At 38.4% G+C, this 22,221-nt stretch overlaps 1 protein-coding gene across 4 annotated transcripts in view; it reads right to left on the bottom strand.

Annotated features, from left to right (window-relative positions):
* The window catches only part of FNDC3A (fibronectin type III domain containing 3A), a 187,190-nt gene that overhangs the window by 19,506 nt on the left and 145,463 nt on the right, over nucleotides 1–22,221 (bottom strand). For all 4 annotated transcript variants that reach the window (XM_062194208.1, XM_062194206.1, XM_062194207.1 and 1 more), the window contains 9 exons: nucleotides 18,270–18,408; nucleotides 16,780–16,848; nucleotides 15,443–15,561; nucleotides 13,411–13,516; nucleotides 13,148–13,323; nucleotides 5,398–5,511; nucleotides 4,171–4,320; nucleotides 3,781–4,064; nucleotides 3,467–3,679 (listed from right to left, as the gene is read on the bottom strand). In XM_062194208.1, coding sequence (XP_062050192.1) covers nucleotides 3,467–3,679; nucleotides 3,781–4,064; nucleotides 4,171–4,320; nucleotides 5,398–5,511; nucleotides 13,148–13,323; nucleotides 13,411–13,516; nucleotides 15,443–15,561; nucleotides 16,780–16,848; nucleotides 18,270–18,408 — 1,370 coding nt within the window. The remainder of the gene's footprint in view (nucleotides 1–3,466; nucleotides 3,680–3,780; nucleotides 4,065–4,170; nucleotides 4,321–5,397; nucleotides 5,512–13,147; nucleotides 13,324–13,410; nucleotides 13,517–15,442; nucleotides 15,562–16,779; nucleotides 16,849–18,269; nucleotides 18,409–22,221) is intronic.

Here is a 22,221-nt window from a genome sequence, read left to right as displayed (position 1 = left end):
GCAGGGGCCCAAGCACTTGGCCATCCTCCACTGCCCTCCCGGGCCACAGCAGTGAGCTGGATTGGAAGAGGAGCAACCAGGACTAGAACCTGGCACCCATATGGGATGCTGGCGCCACAGGCGGAGGATTAACCAAGTGAGCCATGGCGCTGGCCTAGACTCTGCCTTTCAAATAAATAAACAAATCTAAAAAAAAAAAAAAAAAGAATGGGAATAGGAGAGGAAGAAGAGGGATGGGAGAGTGGGTGGGAAGGCAGGTACAATGGGAAGAAAAACCATGTTCCTAAAGTTGCAATTATGAAATGTATGAAGTTTGTATTCCTTAAATAAAAGGTTTCTGGGAAAAAATTTTTCTCAATATTTTTGATGAGATGTTTTCAATGAAAATTTTGGCAATTGAGGAATGAATAAATTAATGCTCATATATTGCTAACAGTTTGGAAATTATAGTCAGGTTAAAAATGAAAAATTGTTTAATGATCCAAAGTAACAGTATTTCTAAGCCGCAGTAATTAGATAAGCCTTGTCTTTTAAGTTTCTGAAGTTTTAATTTTAATTATAGAGGAAAAAACCAGTCACAGAACTGTTGAAAAAAAGCTTAAAACTGAAAAACTCATGGCCAGGGAACAGTTACAGTACGTCATGAATCACAAGTGTAAACAGCTGTGAAAAATCAAAGGGAAGGAAAGCAACCAAAGATATTAAATTGATTACATTTATATTTACATTTATGACATAAAAGTTTTTAATTTGTTCATTTTTCATAGCCAAAGGCTACAAGCCGGAGTTATAGCCTACATTAATTCTTCAGATGCTAGCTGAATATTAATTAAGCTTGAAGTTCTGAAATAGAATATAACAATTTATATTTAATAGAATCTTTCTTCTATTCTTTTTTTTAAAAAAAATATTTTATTTATTTATTTGACCTACGTAGAGTTACAGACAGTGAAAGAGAGAGACAAAGAGAAAGGTCTTCCTTCCACTGGGTCACTTCCCAAATGGCTTCAACATTCGGAGCTGTGCAAATCCGAAGCCAGGAGCCAGGTGCCTCTTCCTGGACTACCATGTGGATGCAGGGGCCCAAGGACTTGGGCCATCTTCTACTGCTTTCTCAGGCCACAGCAGAGAGTCAGATTGGAAGAGGAGCAGCTGGGACTAGAACTGGCGCCCATATGGGATGCTGGCACCGCTGGCAGAGGATTAACCTACTGTAATATGTCGCCGCCCCCTTTTCTAGTCTTTTTTAAAAAATTTTTTTATTTGACAGGTAGAGTTATAGACAGTGAGACAGAGAGAGATAGAGAGAAAGGTCTTCCTCCCGTTGGTTCACTCCCCAAATGCCCATTACAGCCGGCGCTACGCCGATCCAAAGCCAGGAGCCAGGTGCCTCTTTCTAGTCTCCCAAGTGGGTGCAGGGTCCCAAGCACTTGGTCCATCCTCCACTGCCCTCCTGGGCCACAGCAGAGAGCTGGACTGGAAGAGGAGCAACCGGGACTAGAACCCAGTGCCCATATGGGATTCCGGCGCTGCAGGCAGAGGATTAACCAAATGAGCCGTGGTGCTGCCTCTTCTATTCTCTTTCAACCACATATTAATTAAACCTGTTTCCAGAAAGCCCTCCTGCGCTACTCCAAATGAAAATGTTAAAGGGGTCATTGCTGTGGTGTAGCAGGCTAAATCTCCGTCTGTGGCGCCAGCACCCCATGTGGGTGCCAGTTTGTGTCCTGGCTGCTCCTCTTCTGATCCAGCTTCCTGCTAATGACCTAGGAAAGCAATGGAAGATAGCCCAAGTGCTTGGGACCCTGCAACCATGTGAGAGACCTGGAAGAAGCTCTTGGCTCCTGGCTTTGGATCTGCTCAGCTCCGGTCATTTTGGCCTTGGGAGTGAACCAGACGATGGAATACTTCTCTCTGTCTCTAACTCTGCCTCTCAGATAAATAAATAAACTTAAAAGAAAATGCTAGAAAGGAAAGAAGGGGAAGAAGAGAATTTGAAGAATTAATTCACTTAGTAACACATATTAAAGATAAATGGTTATATGAAAAACCTGTGGCAAAGACCTATCTTCTAGAGATAAAGAGCACTGAGCACACAAAATTCTACCAAAACAAAGAGTAACATGTACACAAAGATTTTAGAAAATGATCAATATTGTTTATTTTATTTAAAGTTTTTCTGACACAGTACACAAAATTATTCCATGTTATTTATTTATTTTTTTTTGACAGGCAGAGTGGACAGTGAGAGAGAGACAGAGAGAAAGGTCTTCCTTTTGCCGTTGTTTCACCCTCCAATGGCCGCCGCGGTAGGCGCGCTGTGGCCGGCGCACTGCGCTGATCCAATGGCAGGAGCCAGGGTCTCCCATGGGGTGCAGGGCCCAAGCACTTGGGCCATCCTCCACTGCACTCCCTGGCCACAGCAGAGAGCTGGCCTGGAAGAGGGGCAACCGGGACAGGATCGGTGCCCCGACCGGGACTAGAACCCGGTGTGCCGGCGCCGCAAGGCGGAGGATTAGCCTAGTGAGCCGTGGCGCCGGCCTTCCATGTTATTTTAAATGTGCAAGTATTTCTGATAGAGTAATCATTTACAGTCACTATGAATAAATAACACCTGGCTAAGGTATAAACTTGACACACATAAAAAAACAAAGTAAATCTTAGGAAAATCTGTTTCTAGTACTCTGATTCCATCAGATATACTAATTGTCTAAGATAAATTGAGTGAAAAGTAAAAAAGTAAAATTAAAAATCTTTACAATAGAAGATTAACAGCTGTGGAGGGTATATGGCATTGCTTATATAGGATTTAAAGTGAACAAATAATCTTAAATTGGAATTTGCATAATTAATGTTACAAACATTTTGAGTAAAGGTATAATTCAAGTGCATGAAATAATTACTGGGGCAGTGTATGGCACTGGATGTAGGAAATAGTACAACATGAATATGAAAGAGGAGAGGCATGGATAACCCCTGAACAAGAGGGAGAGTAACAAAGAGCCAGGACAGTTCATTCCAGGAACTACTGAGGAGCTTGACTATAATAGTGTGCTACTGTTGTGTCAGGAATGTAGGGAAGACTGAGACATAATCCCTGCCCTCAAGGGTGGTCTCAGAGGCCTAATGCAAATCACATTTACTGTGAAACCATGTCCTGTTGGAAATAAACACTGAAGATTATTTTGTAGGCCATATTAGGTTTTGTGAAGAGAGTACATGGGTTAAAGAAAACCAAAGAATAGCTCACTAAATTTTTTCTCTCCCCATTCCACTCACAAATTATAAACTTGCAATCTACACCGTGTCTTCTGATGTTCTGAAAACATGAGACTTAAAAACACACTTAAAAATGATTTATGATAATCTTAACTATGTTTTTTGAAAACTTGCTTCTATAGCTTATAAAAATGTATATACTTGAAATCTAAGAACCTATATAAAAAAAGCAATTAAAAACACCTACCTTCCATTCTTATCCTCCATCTGAAGGTGGTACTGAACAGAATCTGTTGACAAGGTCTTTGGGGCTCCTTCTCCCCATTTCAGCTTAAGGTTCTGGTGGTTAAAGGCAACACATTCCAAACGAGGTGGATCAGGAGGGAGGGGCTTAGTTTTTAATTTTATCATATGGCTGAAAGGACCAGCTCCAAGGCTATTCAAGGCTTGAATTCGTATTCTAAGGGTCACATACACACACAAAAAATTTAGTTTTGATTATTGTATTTAAAGTTGTCTCTCTGGTCTAGGCAACAATTAACACAGTTTTTAAGAGTATACCTGTATGTTGTATCTGGTTGCAGATTGTCTATAATATAGTTTGTAACCTTTCCCACTGTCAAGGGCTGTTTATCTCCAAAGTCTATGCTGTAGGCAAGAATTTCTGAACCATGGTCACAAGGCTTTTCCCAGCTTATTGCAAGACATGTAGAAGGAGAGTAATGGGGACTTTCGACAACATCATCACTTATTTCTTGAAGACAAGTTACAATGGCAGGAACTGATGGTGGAGTCACACAGGCTACTACTTCACTGAAAGGGCCTGGACCCACGACACTCAGAGCCTAGAAATTAACAGAACTTCCAAGTTAAACAAAGACACGACCATGAAAATGCTAATGAAATACAAAACTGGAGGTGCTAAGTGGACAAGCCACTAATCACTTTTACCTGGACTCTGCAATAATAGGTAGTTGCTGGTGAAAGTCCTTTTAATTCATAACTGAGACTGGGGCCACAGTAACATATCTGCATACTTCCTTCAACTCCTCCCCATTCCAGTCGATATTCAGTGACATCAGTTCCATTACTCAAAGGAACCTTTATATTAAAAGGATAAAGATCTTAGTCTTTTTTTTTTTTTTTTTTGACAGGCAGAGTGGATAGTGAGAGAGAGAGACAGAGAGAAAGGTCTTCCTTTCTGCCACTGGTTCACCCTCCAATGGCCGCTGCGGCTGGCTCATCGTGCTGATCCGAAGCCAGGAGCCAGGTGCTTATCCTGGTCTCCCATTAGATGCAGGGCCCAAGGACTTGGGCCATCCTCCACTGCACTCCCGGGCCACAGCAGAGAGCTGGCCTGGAAGAGGCGCAACCGGGATAGAATCCAGCGCCCCAACCGGGACTAGAACCCGGTGTGCCGGCGCCGCAAGGCGGAGGATTAGCCTGTTAAGTCACGGCAGTGGCCAAGATCTTAGTCTTGATATTGATAAAATAGTTTGTGGGAAAAAATGTTCTTTACTTGAGCAAATTGAAAACTAGATTATTTTTTTAATTTCTTTAAAACATTTAAGTATAATCAAAACCCTTCTTTTTTACATTTTTATGTATTAAGACTGAATTAATGAATAAAAATTGGTCACTAATTGGTCTAAAATATAACTTTTGAATTTGAAGTAGAGGTATGACTAACAGTCATTTTATAGGGATTATTTTAAGGCAAATATACTTCAAAATAATTCCATTAAGTAATAGAAAATGTTAAACCATACAAGGACATTTTCTTTGTTAAATTCCAAAGGAAACTCAAAATGTAATTATATTAATGATTATTACTATACACAGTAAATACACTGGAGATAATAAATATAAGAAAAATAGTATTATACTAATTCCTACAAATATCTGGTGTGACATTAAGTTCACCACTGGCTGAAATATCTCTGCAGTAAGAAAAAGCTTTTGATATAATACAAGGCATATCACGAACAAGAGTTTAAATACTTGTACTGCAAATATACCTGATTCAAATGCTGCATACAGGAGAAAGAATTCCCTTTCTTACCACATCAGTTTAACTAGGATGTATTCTTTATATGAGAAGCAAAAATGAATAGTACATTATTTCATATAAACTAATCATGTATGAAAATAAATATAAATCAGTGGAAATGATGATACCTCCCAGTTCACTTGTGCACAAGTTGCAGATCTGCATGTTACTTGAGGGGGCTTGCACTGATCTGGTGGCCCAGGGGCTGTAGTTATTTCACATTTTTCTGAAAATGGTCCAAACTGGAAAAACAAACATAATCAGTGTTTCCATTTTTCACCTTTAAATGTTCACTGACTGCACAGAACTCTATGAAGAGGCACTAATGAAGTATACACGGGGTGGGGTGGGGGGAAGAGGTTCGTCAGAAAGTTTATAGACAATGTGTATTATAAAAAACCAAGGATGGACCTCAAATTTTTTTTTGCATCAGAATAAACTTATCTTTTAGTTTTTTTTTTTTTAAGGATGGCTTTTATTTATTCACTTAAAAATTTAATTTATTTATCTGAAAGGCAGAAACATGGAGAGGGCTCCCATCTGTTGTTGGTTCACTTTTCAATGCCTGCATCTGTAAAGGATTGGCTGGGACGGAGGGTGGGAGCCAGGAATACAATCCAGGTATCCCACATGTGTGGTAGGAACCCAATTATTTGAGCCATCACTGCTCCAGGTTCCACATTAGCAAGAAGCTGAAGGAGCCAGAGCCAGGTGTCAAATACAGGTACTTTCATGCAAGACATTGGCTTCTTAACCAGTAGGCTAAACACCCACTCCTAAACTTATCTTTTGATGCCATTTTTCTATAAACTTTTTGAAGAAATGAGATCTTCCCCATCTTCCAAGATTAATTTGGTTATAATATTATTCTACAAGCATTTATAGAAAGATTTAGTAACCATAGAAATGAAAGTGTGGGGAAGTTTCAGTTACTGTATTTTCTCTCTCCCCTATTTCTTTATTAACCTTTTTTTTTTTAAGATTTATTTATTTATTTGTGAGTCAAATTTAGAGAGAGAGGAGGAAACAGAGGAAGAGATCTTTCATCCACTGGTTTACTACTCAAACAACCACAATGGCTGGAGCTGGGCTGATCTGAAGCCAGGAGCCAGAAGCTTCTTCTGGATTCCTCATGTGGGTGTAGGGGCCCAAGCACTTGGACCACCTTCTACTGCTTTCCCAGGCTATTAGCAGAGAGCTGGATTGGAATACGAGCAGCTAGGACATGGAGTGGCACCCATATGGGATGCTGGTGCCACAGGTGGAGGTTAATCTACTGTGCCACAGCACTGGTTCCCTATTAATTGGTTTATTATAAGGGAAGGCCCTCCCAACAAAGAGAAGCCCAGGACCAGATGGTTTCACTGCTGAATTCTACCAGACATTTAAAGAACTAATTCCAATTCTTCTCAAGCTATTCAAAACAATTGAGAGGCAGTGAATCCTCCTGAACTCCTTCTATGAAGCCTGCATCACCTTAATTCCGAAACCTGAAGAAATGCAACTGAGTAGGATAACTTGGATCAATATCCCTGATGAATATAAATGCAAAAATCCTCAACAAAATTTTAGCTAATTGAATCCAACAATACATCAGAAAGATCATTCACCTGGACCAAGAGGGATTTATGCCCAGTATGCAGGGATGGTTCAATATTCACAAATCAATACATGTGATACATCACATTAACAAACTGAAGAACAAACACCATACGGTTATCTCAACAGATGCAGAGAAAGCATTTGATAAAATACAACAATCTTTCATGACGAAAATTTTAAGCAAATTGGGTATAGAAAGAACATTCCACAACACAATCAAGGCAATATATGATAAACCCATGGCCAGCATCCTATTGAATGGGGAAAAGTTGGAAGTATTCCCTTTAAGATCTGAAACCAGACAAGGATGTCCAGTCTCACCATTGCTATTCAGTATAGTCTTGGAAGATTTAGCCAGAGCCATTAGGCAAGAAAAAAAAAAAATCAAAGGAATACAAACTGGAAAGGAGGAAATAAAACCACCTATTTGCTGATGACATCATCCTATATATAGTGGATCTAAAAATCTCTATGAAGAGACTATTGGAACTCACAGAAGAGTTTGGTAAAATGGCAACACAGAAAAAATCAACAGCCTTTGTATTCACAATGTCATGGCTGAGAAAGAGCTTTTAAGATCAGCACCATTCACAATAGCTCCAAAAAAACACCCAAATACCTTGGAATAAATTTAATCAAGGATGTCAAAGATCTCTACAATGAAAATTGCAAAACACTAAAGAAATAGAAGACGACATTAAAAAAATGGAAAATTTTTCTAAATTCATGGATTGGAAGAATAATATCATCAAAATGTCCATAGTACCAAAACCAATTTACATAATCAATATGATCTCAATCAAAATACCAACAATATTCTTTGCAGATCTAGAAAAGATGATGCTTAAATTCACATAGAAAGACAAGAGATCCTGAATAGCTAAAGCAATCTTATACAACAAAACAAAGCCAGAGGCATCATAATATCAGATTTCGACACATACAACAGGGCAGTTATAATCAAAACAGCCTGGTGTTGGCACAAAAACAGACTTGTAGACCGGTGGAACAGAAGAGAAACTCCAGAAATCAATCCATGCATGAGGGAGCTAAAATTAATCCCTGGAGCAAGGACAGTCTCTTCAACAAATGGTGCTGGAGAAACTGGATCTCTATGTGCAGAAGTATGAAACTAGAATCCTACCTTATACCTTATACCAAAATCCACTCAAAATGAATCAAACACCTAAATCTATGACCTGATACCATCAAATTATTAGAGAACATTGGGGAAACTCTGCAAGACAATGACAAAGGCAAAGAATTCTTGGAAAAGATCCCAGAAGCACAGGCAAAGCCAAAATTGACAGTTGGGATTATATCAAGCTAAGAAGCTTCTGCACTGCAAGGGAAACACTCAGCAATGTGAAGAGGCAACCAACAAATTGGGAGAAAATATTTGCAAAGTATGCAACTGATTAAAGGCTAACATCCAGAACCTATAAAGAGATCAAGAAATTCAACAACAACAAAATAATCTGGTTAAGGAAGGGGCAAAGGACTTGAACAACCACTTGAGAAAATCAGGGTCACTAGCCATCAGGGAAATGCAAATCAAAACCACAATGAGGTTTCACCTCATCCCAGTTAGAATGGCTCTCATCTAGAAATCAACCAATGACAAATGCTGGTGAGGCTGTGGAGAAAAGGTTGGTGGGAATGTAAACTGGTGCAGCCACTGTGGAAGACAGTATGGAGACACATCAGAAATCTGAATATAGACCTACCATATGATCCAGCCATCCAACTCATAGAAATTTACCCAAACAAAAACAAATCAGCATCTGAAGGAGTTCTCTGTACCTGCATGTTCACTGCAGCACAATTCACAATAAGTAAGATACTGAATCAACCCAGATGTCCATCAACTGCTGACTGGATAAAGAAATTATGTTATATATACACTATGGAGTATTACTCAGCTGTTAAAAAAGAAATGAATTCCTATTTTGCAACAAGATGACCCCAACTAGAAACCATTATACTTAGTAAAATAAGCCAGTCCCAAAAAGAGATACATCATATGTTTTCCCTGATCCGAGGTAACTATTAATAGAGTATCTGAATGCATTGTATTTGAGTGAAATAGACATTCTGAGAATCAATGACTGCCTTTAGCCCTTGTCTCTTCCATTGAGGAACAGTGTTTTGTTTTCTTTTTCTTCATACTATTTGTTGAGTTATTTTACTTAGAGTGGGTTAACTATATGATCATTAAGTATACTGAAAACAGATCATTGTAAAAATCAAGAGTGGGAATCTGAGAGGGAGGGGAAGGAAGTGTTACAGCATGGGTGGGAAGAGCCACTATGTTACTAAATCTGTATATATCAAATATATAAAACTTGTGTTTTTTTGCAGACGATTTGATTCTTTATTTAGGGGATCCAAAGAACTCTAAGAGACTACTGGAACTCATAGAAGAGTTTGGCAAAGTAGCAGGATATAAAATCAATGCACAAAAATCAACAGCCTTTGTATACACAGGCAATGCCACGGCTGAGAAAGAACTGCTAAGATGAATCCCATTCACAATAGCCACAAAAACAATAAAATGCCTTGGAATAGACTTAACTAAGGACATTAAAGATCTCTACAATGAGAATTACAAAATCTTAAAGAAAGAAATAGAAGAGGATACCAAAATATGGAAAAATCTTCCATGCTCATGGATTGGAAGAATCAACATCATCAAAATGTCCATCCTCCCAAAAGCAATTTAAGATTCAATGCGATACCAATCAAGATACCAAAGACATTCTTCACATTCTGAAATTCATATGGAGATGCAAGAGACCTTGAATAGCGAAAGCAATTTTGTACAACAAAAATGAAGCGAGACGCATCACAATACCAGATTTCAGGACATACTACAGGGCAGTTGTAATCAAAACAGCATGGTACTGGTACAGAAACAGATGGATAGACCAATGGAACAGAACAGAAACACCAGCAATCAACCCAAACAACTACAGCCAACTTATATTTTCTCAAGGATCTAAAACCAATTCCTGGAACAAGGACAGTCTATTCAATAAATGGTGCTGGGAAAACTGGATTTCCACGTGCAGAAGCATGAAGCAAGACCCCTACCTTACACCTTGCACAAAAATCCACTCAACATGGATTAAAGACCTAAATCTACGACCCGACAACATCAACTTATTAGAGAACATTGGAGAAACCCTACAAGATACTGGCACTGGCAAAGACTTCTTGGAAAAGACCCTGGAGGCACAAAATTAACTATTGGGATTGCATCAAATTGAGAAGTTTCTGTATTGCAAAAGAAACAGTTAGGAACTGACAGAATGGGAAAAAATATTTACAAACTATGCTACAGATAAAGGATTAATAACCAAAATCTACAATGAGATCAAGAAACTCCATAACAACAAAACAAACAACCCACTTGAGAGATGGGCCAAGGACCTCAAAAGACATTTTTCAAAAGAGGAAATCCAAATGGCCAACAGACACATGAAAAAATGTTCAGGATCACTAGCAATCAGGGAAATGCAAATCAAAACCACAAGGAGGTTTCACCTCACCCCAGTTAGAATGGCTCACATACAGAAATCTACCAACAACAGATGCTGGAGAGGATGTGGGGAAAAAGGGACACTAACCCACTGTTGGTGGGAATGCAAACTGGTTAAGCCACTATGGAAGTCAGTCTGGAGATTCCTCAGAAACTTGAAAATAACCCTACCATAAAACCCAGCCATCCTACTCCTTGGAATTTACACAAAGGAAATTAAATTGGCAAACAAAAAAGCTGTCTGCACCTTAATGTTTATTGCAGCTCAATTCACAATATCTAAGACCTGGAACCAACCCAAATGCCCATCAACAGTAGACTGGATAAAGAAATTATGGGACATGTACTCTATAGAATACTATACAGCAGTCAAAAACAATGAAATCTGGTTATTTGCAACAAAATGGAGGAATCTAGAAAACATTATGCTGAGTGAAATGAGCCAGTCCCAAAGGGACAAATATCATATGTTCTCCCTGATCGGTGACAACTAACCAAGCACCAAAAAGAAAACCTTGAAGTGAAATGGACACTATGAGAAATAGAGACTTGATCAGCCCTTGCCTTGACTGTTGATGAACAACTTAATACGTTATCCCTCTTAGTATTTTTTTCTGTATGTTCTACTTAATACTATTGGTTGAACCCTGTAATTAATACACAATTGTTCTTAAGTGTTGAAACTTAACTGAAAAGTGATCCCTGTTAAATATAAGAGTGGGAATAAGACAGGGAAGAGCTTACAATTTGGGACATGCTCAAGCTGACTTGCCCCAAATGGGAGAGTTAGAAACATACCAGGGGATTCCAATTTAATCCCATCAAGGTGGCATGTACCAATGCCATCTCACTAGTCCAAGTGATCAATTTCTGTTCACAATTGATCATAATGATAGGACTAAGAGTCAAAGAGATCACATAAACAAGTCTAGTGTCTGCTAATACTAACTGATAGAATAAAAAAGGGAGAGAACGATCCAACATGGGAAGTGGGATACACAGCAGACTCATAGAATAGCAGATGTCCTAAACAGCACTCTGGCCTCAGAATCAGCCCTTAAGGCATTCGGATCCAGCTGAAAAGCCCATGAGAGTATTTCAGGCATGGAAAGCCAAGAACTGTTGCAAAAACAAACAAACAAACAAACAACCTAAATAAAAGATCTCTGCGAGTGAGATCCCAGTGGAAAGAACAGGTCATCAAAGAAGGAGGTACCTTTCTCTGAAGGGAAGAGAGAACTTCCACTTTGACTATGACCTTGTCCAAATATGATTAGAGTCAGCGAACTCAAAAGGCTTCCACAGCCTTGGCAAATCATGGCAAGAGCCTAGGGTGATTACTGATGCCATAAACAAGAGTGTCAATTTGTTAAGTCAGCAACAGGAGTCACTGTGCACTTACTCCTCATGTAGGATCTCTGTCCTTAATGTGCTATACATTGTGATTTAATGCTATTAACTAGTACTCAAACAGTATTTTTCACTTTGTGTTTCTATGTGGGTGCAAACTGTTGAAATCTTTACTTAATATATACCAAAGTGATCTTCTGTATATAAAGAGAATTGAAAATGAATCTTGATATGAATGGAAGGGGAGAGAGAGCAGGTGTGGGAGGGAAGTTATGCGAGGGGGAAGCCATCGTAATAAAAAAAAAAAACAAAACAAAACTTGTGTAACTTAAATAAAATTTAAAAAGGACAGGGAATTAGGTAAATATTAAGTCACAAAAAGAAATGATGTGAGGAGTGAAGAAAAGGGTATCAATTAAAAGGCAAGGGAAATAGTAGGCATAAAGTATATATTAAATTCTGTAATAGCTTTAGAAGGATCCAAAATATATATTCTTTGGAAATATAGAAAGCAAATATTTATTTGAGCTGATTTTGACAAATTACCATAAACCTAAAAATGTAAATTAAGACATCAGCATTAAAGATGCTAACTCAATGCATTATTGCAGCAGATGACTCATTTAAGGACTGCTAACAAAGTATGTAAGAAAAAAAAATTTTTTTTTTTGACAGGCAGAGTGGACAGTGAGAGAGAGAGACAGAGAGAAAGGTCTTCCTTTGCCGTTGGTTCACCCTCCAATGGCCGCTGCGGCTGGCGTGCTGTGCCCCGCGCACCGCGCTGATCCAATGGCAGGAGCCAGGTGCTTCTCCTGGTCTCCCATGGGGTGCAGGGCGCAAGCACTTGGGCCATCCTCCACTGCACTCCCTGGCCACAGCAGAGAGCTGGCCTGGAAGAGGGGCAACCGAGTATGTAAGAAATTTAAAAACGTGTTTACAAATACAGAACTCAGCTGGAAAGCAAGATCCAAATATTGTACAGTTTGCTAAAATCTGAAATAAAGGGAAAAAGAGACTTGTAAGTCTAGTTTTGTGATATTTTAATTACAGAATAGTTTAGAGAAACAGTATAAGGCAACTGAGGTAAGAACTGACTACTTTGTCTTTATGGAACCTGCTTTAATGCAGAGATGACACGACTCTGAGTTGAACGGAAAAACCTTTGGCTCTGGAGTCTGACAAGTCTGGTTTGTTATTTACATCTACCACTCACTGGGTGTGATTCTAGGCAAGGCTTTTCTGAGCCTGTTTCCTCAGCTGTAAAATGGAGATACTACCTATTTTATCCACTATATGGAGCCAAATGCACAAATAATAGATGTGATGCTACTTGTTAAAACAAAATACTGGTGTGACTACAATTCAATCAGTCATGGTCTTCTCACCCCCATTTTGTTAGCTGCACGCAGCCTGAAGCTGTATGTCTTTCCAGGAAGAAGATTGCTCACTGTACATTCTAATTCAGAACCTTGGTAAACTTCTCTGGATTCATCTTTTTCCACAGGAGACATTTCCACACCATAACAGGAAATGGGTGATCCACCATCAACTGGAGGGAGTCCTATGGTTGGAAATATTTATGCAGTTAAACAAGATGAATACTTTGAGCTGAAGTTTAATTGTAATTTATTACCAAAATGGAAATTACCCCATCGTAACTGTATTTCTTTTGCTTTGGGTCTACCCTGTAATCTGGGAGGGAGGCATGGGCCAGGAGGTACAGCTGGAGTCTGCACAATTAAACATTCAGAGACCTGCCAAAACAAAAGCAAAAAGAAAACAAAAATGCCCCAAACCAAATAATCAGATTGTTTTTGGTAAAAGGAAAATAACACAAAGATTGCACCAATAATTTAGAATTATAATCAACCATTAACTGAAAAGGAATAAAGTCCTAAATACATTCAAAATTCAAATCATTAAAATCAAGTTTCTTATAGGCAAATAAAGACATGTACCATGTGACTAATAAATACAAAGCAAGTTAACAGGAAAAGAATCCTAACAAACTCTTCTTTTGCTTCCCATAATTATAAAATAAACAAGACCCACAATGTCCAATACAACTTAATAGGAAATACTCTTATAAATACCACGCGCCACTGGAGCCACAACAATATTTTGATTATATCTAAAAGGGATCTACAAACATCTTACAAGGGGGGATGTTTTAACATTCTGTAAATGTTTTTAGAAGTTTAGACTCTTGACTGTACACTGTGTTTTTAACCTAACACTAATTTGTACATTAAAAAAAGATCTTTCCTTCTTTCTACCTAAAATTAATTCTAAAATCATGTAAGTTTTCCCATGTATTTTGTATCTTTCTAGGTATTTGGTACTGTTGTGTGTTTCCATGCTACATAAAGTCTTTTACATTAAAGACATTCTCTGAAAAACACTGACACAAACTCAATGTCATATTCCTTATCTATATATTATATTAAGGTTTACCTTTAATATTCTTTTTTTAATTATTATTTTTAAAAAATATTTGTTTATTTACTTGAGAGACAGAGTTTCAGATAGAGAGAGGGGAAGACAGAGAGAGAGGTTGTCCATCTGCTGGTTCACTCCCCAAATGGCAGCAATGGCTGGAGCTGGGCCAATCCAAAGCCAGGAGCCAGGAGATTCTTCTTGGTCTCCCATGTGGGCACAGGGGCCCAAGCACTTGGGCCATCTTCTACTTCTTTCCCAGGCCATCAGCAGAGAGCTGGACTGGAAGTGGAGCAGCTGCAACTTGAACCAGCATTCATATGGGATGCTTATACTATTATGTCACAGCACCGGCCCCTATTCTTTTTATTTCAAAAATTTTTTTTAACATTCTCTTCTTTTTACGCACAAATATAATATTTGGGTATTACTTTATTCAGAAAGGGACCCTACATAAACAAGAATGCTACAATGCTCTATTAGAAAAACAGAATTGGAACTGTGTTTTTTTTTTAACTGAAACAATTGGATCATAACCCCATTAGAATTCACACTCAATTTCATAATACTCATACTTTCCAAAAAATGCTTACAATTTATCTTTTATAAAGAGTACATTTATTATGCTAAATTCTATTTGAAAAATGATTATAATTGTTCCAAGAAACCATTCTTGGTTAAATTTGTTAAAACAAAAACCACTCCTATTAAAAACATACCTCTCTATAATATTAAAAATGTCTTATGTAATGGCATACTTTAAGTCTGTTTTGGTAACTGGGTCTCTCATAATAAAATAATGACTAAAATTTTCTGAAATAAGTAAATATTACAATATTAGAATCTGTTTTAAACAGTAAATAGTGTTTTATGCTCTGTACTAACATATAATTTATGGTGCAGTAAATCAGTCTGCAATTATTTTATTTCTATTTCTGCTTAGTATGGTTATTAAGCATCATCCTAAAATTTATAAAATTTTCTCCAGTAGTTTTGTATATTTGTCTTTCTAATGCTAAATACTAACCAGACAATAGCTATTTACTAAGTACTTATATGAAGTCTAAGTACCACATTAAAATACTCTGGTCACTATGAAACTAACTCCCGGGTTATAGGAATTATTTTTCTACATTTGTGGGTACATTGCAATACTCTAAATAACATCTGGAGATTCCATCCCAAGTGGCCAAACTAAGGAAAAAAAGAAAAAAAAAGAAAGAAGATCTCTACGTAAGTATTACCGCACTCTGTCCTCCATCACTGATGCAGTAAACTCGTAAACGATAGAAACAGCCTGGATTTAGTCGATCACAAAGATGTTCCCTAGTAGCACCACTGTATATCATATCCCATTTGTTTCCTGTAAAGTAAAGAATTGTGTTCAATCTGCTATAAGGTAATGTTTAACATTTTGGTGTCATGGACACAGCAGGTATCCTAGCTTCACTAAATAAGCATTTATGTAATTTGTCAGAAATAATTAAGCCTGTTTTGAGTTTCCTGGAAATGATCTAATTTTATGTGTGCAGCTTCCTAGACAAATCTGCATGGTTTTGTTAAAGTGAAATATGTAACTCTGTATAGACTTTGGCTTACATTGATGATTTGCTTTTAATTAAGCATTTTAAATGTGTTTGCTGGTCTAGTAATAATGTTACAACACATAAAGATTAGAAAGAACCAATACCATTAGAAGTTTAGCCTTAATTGAAGCAATATCCTTATTGTTTGCAGGAAGCAGCTTGCTTCATAAAAATAAAGCCCACTTAACTGTGTGATTCAAGAATAAATTTCGCTAAACATAAAGTTTATTACTAAAATTAGCTATTGGAGTTAAATTTTTTTTTTTTTTTTTGGACAGGCAGAGTGGACAGTGAGAGAGAGAAACAGAGAGAAAGGTCTTCCTTTTCCATTGGTTCACCCCACAGTGGCCGCTGTGGCCGGCGTGCTGCGGCTGGCGAACCGCGCTGATCAGAAGACAGGAGCCAGGTGCTTCTCCTGGTCTTACATGTGGGTGCAGGGCCCAAGCACTTGGGCCATCCTCCACTGCACTCCCGGGCCACAGCAGAGAGCTAGACTGGAAGAGGGGCAACCGGGACAGAATCTGGCACCCCTACCGGGACTAGAACCTGGGGTGCCGGCGCCGCAGGTGGAGGATTAACCTATTGAGCTGTGGCGCCAGCATGGAGCTAAATTTTAAAAGATAATTTTTCTGATACATCTGTGTATAAGTCTAACTGGATAAACTAACAGAAGACTTCATAGTACCTAATGACATAGTCTAGGTACGCTGAATGAGCAATGTAAAAAAATGAAAGGAAAAGAAAAAGAAAATATAAATGTAATGATATAGCTGGAGAATAGTCTTGATTCATTGTTTTTCTGGAGGTAACAATTTAAAGTGGATTGTGACAGGCAAAATCTTAACTGCTAAACAGAGGAAAAAAAGATCAAAGCCCAATGTGAAGTAAATACCTTTTTATATCAGCAAATGAAAAGCAAGAGGAAAGAAAAGATAAAATCATGAACAGTAGAAACTGATAAGGATAAATTCATCAATTTTAATATCTATTCTTACCATTAGGACCTTCTGCCATCTCCACGACATACTTATTAATGGCTGCACCTCCACTGTCTTTTGGTGGATCTACCCAAAGAAGCCAAAGTGACTATTAGGCAAAGTATATACAATAAAAAAAAAATGACAGTCTTAATAAAAAAATGTATCAAAGTCAGACTGTTTAAGAAAATAATCTGGAATGCTGTATCATTTTTATTTATTTTTAAAAATTTATTTATTTTACTTTGAAAGTCAAGTTACAGGGAGAAGGGGAAATACAAAAAGTGCGAGATATCTTCCATCTGCTGTTCACTCCCCAGATGGCCACAATGGCCAACGCTGGGCCAAGCCAAAGCCCATGGGGTTCATCTGGGCTTCCCATGTGGGTGGCAGGGGCCCAAATAATTGGGTCATCTTCTGCTGCTTTTCCTGGGCCATTAGCAGGGAGCTGGATCAGAAGTAGAGCAACCAGGACTTGATCTGGTGCCCATAAGGGATGCCAGTGTTGCAGGTAGTGGCTTTACTGGCTACCCCACAGTACTGTTCCCAAATGCTTTATTATTAATACTAGTTTTGCTCCATGCTATTGTCAGCTGCAAAATTTTCACTAACATTACCATATTTTCCCATGTTTATAAATTTGGCTCTGTATAATAATTTTTAATGGTTGCACAATATTTCATTCAGTTTAGATTTTAAGATGGTTTGAAATATTTGGGTATTTTATAAATACCATTAAGTCTTCTTATCAGTCTGAATTCTTCAGATAAGGATCAAGTTTATATGATCTTGGCTTTCCAATTAAATAGTATATAAGAGGTTCAATAAATGTTAGCTTTCAATGAACAACTGATTTTCATTTCTTCTTCTTTTTTTTTTTTTTTTGACAGGCAGAGTGGACAGTGAGAGAGAGAGACAGAGAGAAAGGTCTTCCTTTGCCGTTGGTTCACCCTCCAATGGCCGCTGCGGCTGGAGTGCTGCAGCCGGCGCACCGCGCTGATCCGAAGGCAGGAGCCAGGTGCTTCTCCTGGTCTCCCATGGGGTGCAGGGCCCAAGCACTTGGGCCATCCTCCACTGCACTCCCTGGCCACAGCAGAGAGCTGGCCTGGAAGAGGGGCAACCGGGACAGAATCCGGTGCCCCGACCGGGACTAGAACCCGGTGTGCCGGCGCCGCAAGGTGGAGGATTAGCCTAGTGAGCCGCAGCGCCGGCCGATTTTCATTTCTTCTAAAGGCCAGGATGACCCAGGTGACCAGCTACAAATTTTGCAATCTTTCAATCACACAGTGCTACTCCTGCACATAGTTTTACAGTGGATCCCCAGTTCCTCCTGGGTCTGACCTGATCTGAAGTTAGTATGTTTGAGTACATAGCTTCCACTCCCTTCAATGAATGACTCTTAAATTTCTTACTGTACTAAGTTGAGCTAACAAATTTACTCAAATGTCTTAAAAAGTACTTCATACTCAAATACAAAAGTAATAATGTATAAATAAGTAATACCTTACCCCAAGTTATTTTAAAACTGTGTGAATGTATCTTTCCTTTAACTGAAGGCTTTAAAGGTACTCCTGGCTTATCAGGGCAGGTAGTAAATTCTACTATTTCACTTGGATTACTTTTACCTTCTGAGTTGTAAGCAATCACCTGTGATAAGAGCATAGAAAAGTAAACAGTATGTTTGATACCTACTGATGACGGCCTAATGAAGAAAGCAATAAGAGACAAATAGGTATTAATAAAAAATATTTGCAGATTGTGATGGCTTGTTTGAGAATTATCTTCAACAGGGACTTGGTATATATGCAGAGTATGCAAGTATATTCCCCTTTGACACTTAATGCTGGACATACAAGTGTAAATCTAGCATTCTGATATTAAAAAACAGTAATCAGAGGAATAAGCTATAATCACAGTTCATTCTTTAGGCTTTAGGCTTACTTTATTTATTCTTTTAATAGTCTTTGGGGCTTTAGGAAGATGTCCACAATCTTTTGATCACTTTTCTTCAGAAGTTGAAGCTCAATTTCCCTTCCTTTGCATGTGAGTTGTACTTAATATACTCACACTAACAAACAGAATGTAGCAGAAATGACAGTGTGTGTGACTTCTCTATATAAAAGCCCATGTGGTGGTATGTATTTTTTTTTTTTTTGATTTATTTATTTATTTGAAAGTCAGAGTTACAAAGAGAGAGGAGAAGCAGAGTGAGAGAGAGGTCTTCTGTCTGCTGGTTCATTTCCCAATTGGCTGCAATGGCTGGAACTGTGCCAATCTGAAGTCAGCAGCCAGGAGCTTCTTCTGGGTCTCCCACACGGGTGCAGCAGTCCAAGGATCTGGGCCATCTTCTACGGCTTTCCTAGGCCATAGCAGAGAGCTGGATCGGAAGTGGAGCAGCCAGGTTTCGAACCAGCGCCCACATGGGATTCTGGTGCTTTAGGCCAGGCATTAACCCGCTGTGCCACAGTGCTGGCCCCATGTATTTTTTTTTTTTTTTTAAAGATTCATTTTACTTATTTGAAAGAGTTAGATAGAGAGGTAGAGACTTCCTAAATGACTGCAATGCCTAGAGCTGTGCTGATCTGAAGCCAGGAGTCAGGAGCTTCTTCCAGGTCTCCCACATGGGTGCAGGGGCCCAAGCACTTGGATCATTTTCTACTGTTTTCCCAGCCATAGCAGAGAGCTGGACTGGAAGTGGAGCAGCCGGGACTCCAACCAGAACCCATATGGGATACCCGCTCTGCAGGCTAGGGCTTTAATCTCTTGTGCCACAGCATTGGCCCCAGTATGCATTTTTTAAAAACAGATGTATTTATTTATTTGAAAGGCAGAATTACAGAGAAAGAAAGGGGGGGAGGGGCGGGGCAGAGAGAGAAACAGAGATAGAGACAGAATACCAGTTTACTCCCTAGATGGCAGCAACGGCCAGGGCTGGGCCAGGCCAAAGCAAGGAGCTTGTAACTCCATCCAGGACTACCACATGGGTGTCAGAGGCCTAAATACTTGGGCCATCTTCTGCTGCTTTCCCAGGCTCATTAGCACAGAGGAACAGCTGGAACCTGAACCAGTATTCTTATAGGATGCCGGTATTGCAGTCAGCCTCAGCATACCTTGCTGAACCACAATGCTGGCCCCTAAATTTTTTGCATTCTTTTAGTATTTTGATATCCTAGTATTTAGCAAACTTGGTCATATTACAAATTTATTTTATAGTAATCATATTCTATTGTTTCTTAAAAACTATAATATGATATCAAGTCATTTCCTAGGGTATATTTTAATTATTTTTGTATTGTATACTAAGAGTTCCTTAAAATATTAAAATTTTATTTTGAAAGGACTTCTTGAAAGTTGAGTTTGCAATGCTAAATCAGAAAAGAAGAATGAGACATAACAGGATTTAACAACTCAGAACCCTTCTTAGCTGGGTTCCCAGTACACAGCAGGTTTTAAATAAATGTCTAAACTCTCAAAACTTCACACAGGTATCATTTTTTTATTTCTAGGTATTTTTTTCTCTTCTAGATTAATGGTTCTCAAATTGCAGCAAACATCAGAATTACTAAAAGGTCTGTTATAACACAGACTGTTAGCTGTCTCCCCCAGACAGATTCCTTATCTACTTAGTGGTTCCAGAGAATTTACACTTCTAACAAGTTCCCCAGTGATGCTGACAGAATGGTCTGGGCATCATTTTGAGAATGTCACTGTTCTAGATCTTGTCAAGATTTTCATTTGTTTGTTATCTAATAAGCCAGTATATAACCCTTTCCTGTAATTAAATGATATGTAAAGAGGTAGTTTAGGGATATATTTTTCTTCCATTATCAACCCTGTTAATTGGGAGTACTTTTTAGATCAGTCTACTATTTCCCTGGAGATCCTATCTGTGTCTGTATCTCCCCTCCCCTGCAGTTTGAAAGTGACTTCTATGGTGAAACAGCTTCAACTGGAAATTTGGCTTGCTTACAGCAAATCAGTAATACACGTGTGTGCGTGTGTATGTGTGTGTGTGTGTGTGTGTGGGTAGTCAGTCCCTATGTGGCAATTAATATGGTGGTGCTACATGGTAGTAGAATTCTAAGAATTTTAATAAATTTAAATTACAAAGACATTAACAATTTCCTCTTTAGAAGACTTACTGGTATAACATTCATTACAGAAGCACAAATATAACTGAACATCATCCTAAGAGAAAAACAAAAATGAATGTACATACTTCTTGGGTATTTGTTAAACCTGATAAATATGAAAACTGTACTCAGAAATTAAAATGACCCAGAAGTTTTCAACAATGAAGCTAGTATAATAAAATAAGCCATAACAAATATAATTGTTGTGCACTATACTCAAATTTTCCATTATTAAATTTTTCTAAGGTTCTGAAGAAGAAATAAAATTTATCTTTGATTTTTAACAGTAAAAACTATTTACAGTAGCTTCTACCACTTATTGGAAATTATTTGACTAAATAAGCACTGGTGGGAAAATTTAAATGCTGAATTTATCAACTAACAAGTATTCTATTATGTTCTGGAGAAAACTTCTGCACAAAATTCACAAAATTTAGGCTGGCTTATCTTAACTGGATTATTAGCTAATTCCTAGCACTGCCTGCCAATAAATAGCAATATATAAGCTGATCAAGTCAAGCAGCCAATATAATACAAAGATATTACACTAGAAAAGACACAGAATTTTAGGAGTCTCCACAGTAGAAGATTCTTTAAGGCTTGCCACTGCCTCAAGTGAGCAAGAATGATATGCAATCTCCTCCCCTTTTCCTTTAAATATTTAGTGTAAAGGTCAATAGGTGGCTAAGAAAGGCAAGCATTTGTGCTGGGGATGGAGCTAGGGTGTGTGGGAGGGCCAGTTGGGTAAAGGCAAGTGTACCTCCTACTAGGAATGCAAACACCCTGAAAAAGACTTTGAGAAAAGAGTATGGGGGAAGGAAAAGGGTCAGACTCAATGCAAGTAAATATACAAATATAAATGGGGCATATTTTCTCACTGATGACAAAGATTGCTAGAAATAAGGGAAGGGTAATGGGTAGAGCTAGAAACATGACATGGGACTCCAAATCCCATCAAGTTGGCATGTACCAATGCCATCTTACTAGCTATAGCAATCAGTTTAAGTTCATAACTGATCATAAAGATAGGATTAAGTGTCAAAGGGATCACATAAACAAGACCAGTGTCTGCTAATATTAACTGATAGAATTAAAAAGGAGAGAACGATCTAACATGGTAAGCAGGATACACATCAGACTCATAGAATGGCTAAGGCCCTAAACAGCACTCTGGCCTCAAAATCAGCCCTTAAGGCATTCAGATCTGGCTAAAAACCCCATGAGGGTTTCTCAGGCATGGAAAGCCAAGGCACTGTGGCAAAAAATGACTTAAATGAAAGATCTCTGTGAGTGAGATCCCAGTGGAAAGAATGGGCCATCAAAGAGG

The sequence above is a fragment of the Lepus europaeus genome, chromosome 6 (genome assembly GCF_033115175.1).
Source record: "Lepus europaeus isolate LE1 chromosome 6, mLepTim1.pri, whole genome shotgun sequence".
NCBI lineage: Eukaryota > Metazoa > Chordata > Mammalia > Lagomorpha > Leporidae > Lepus > Lepus europaeus.
This window is presented reverse-complemented; position numbering and strand designations above follow the sequence as displayed.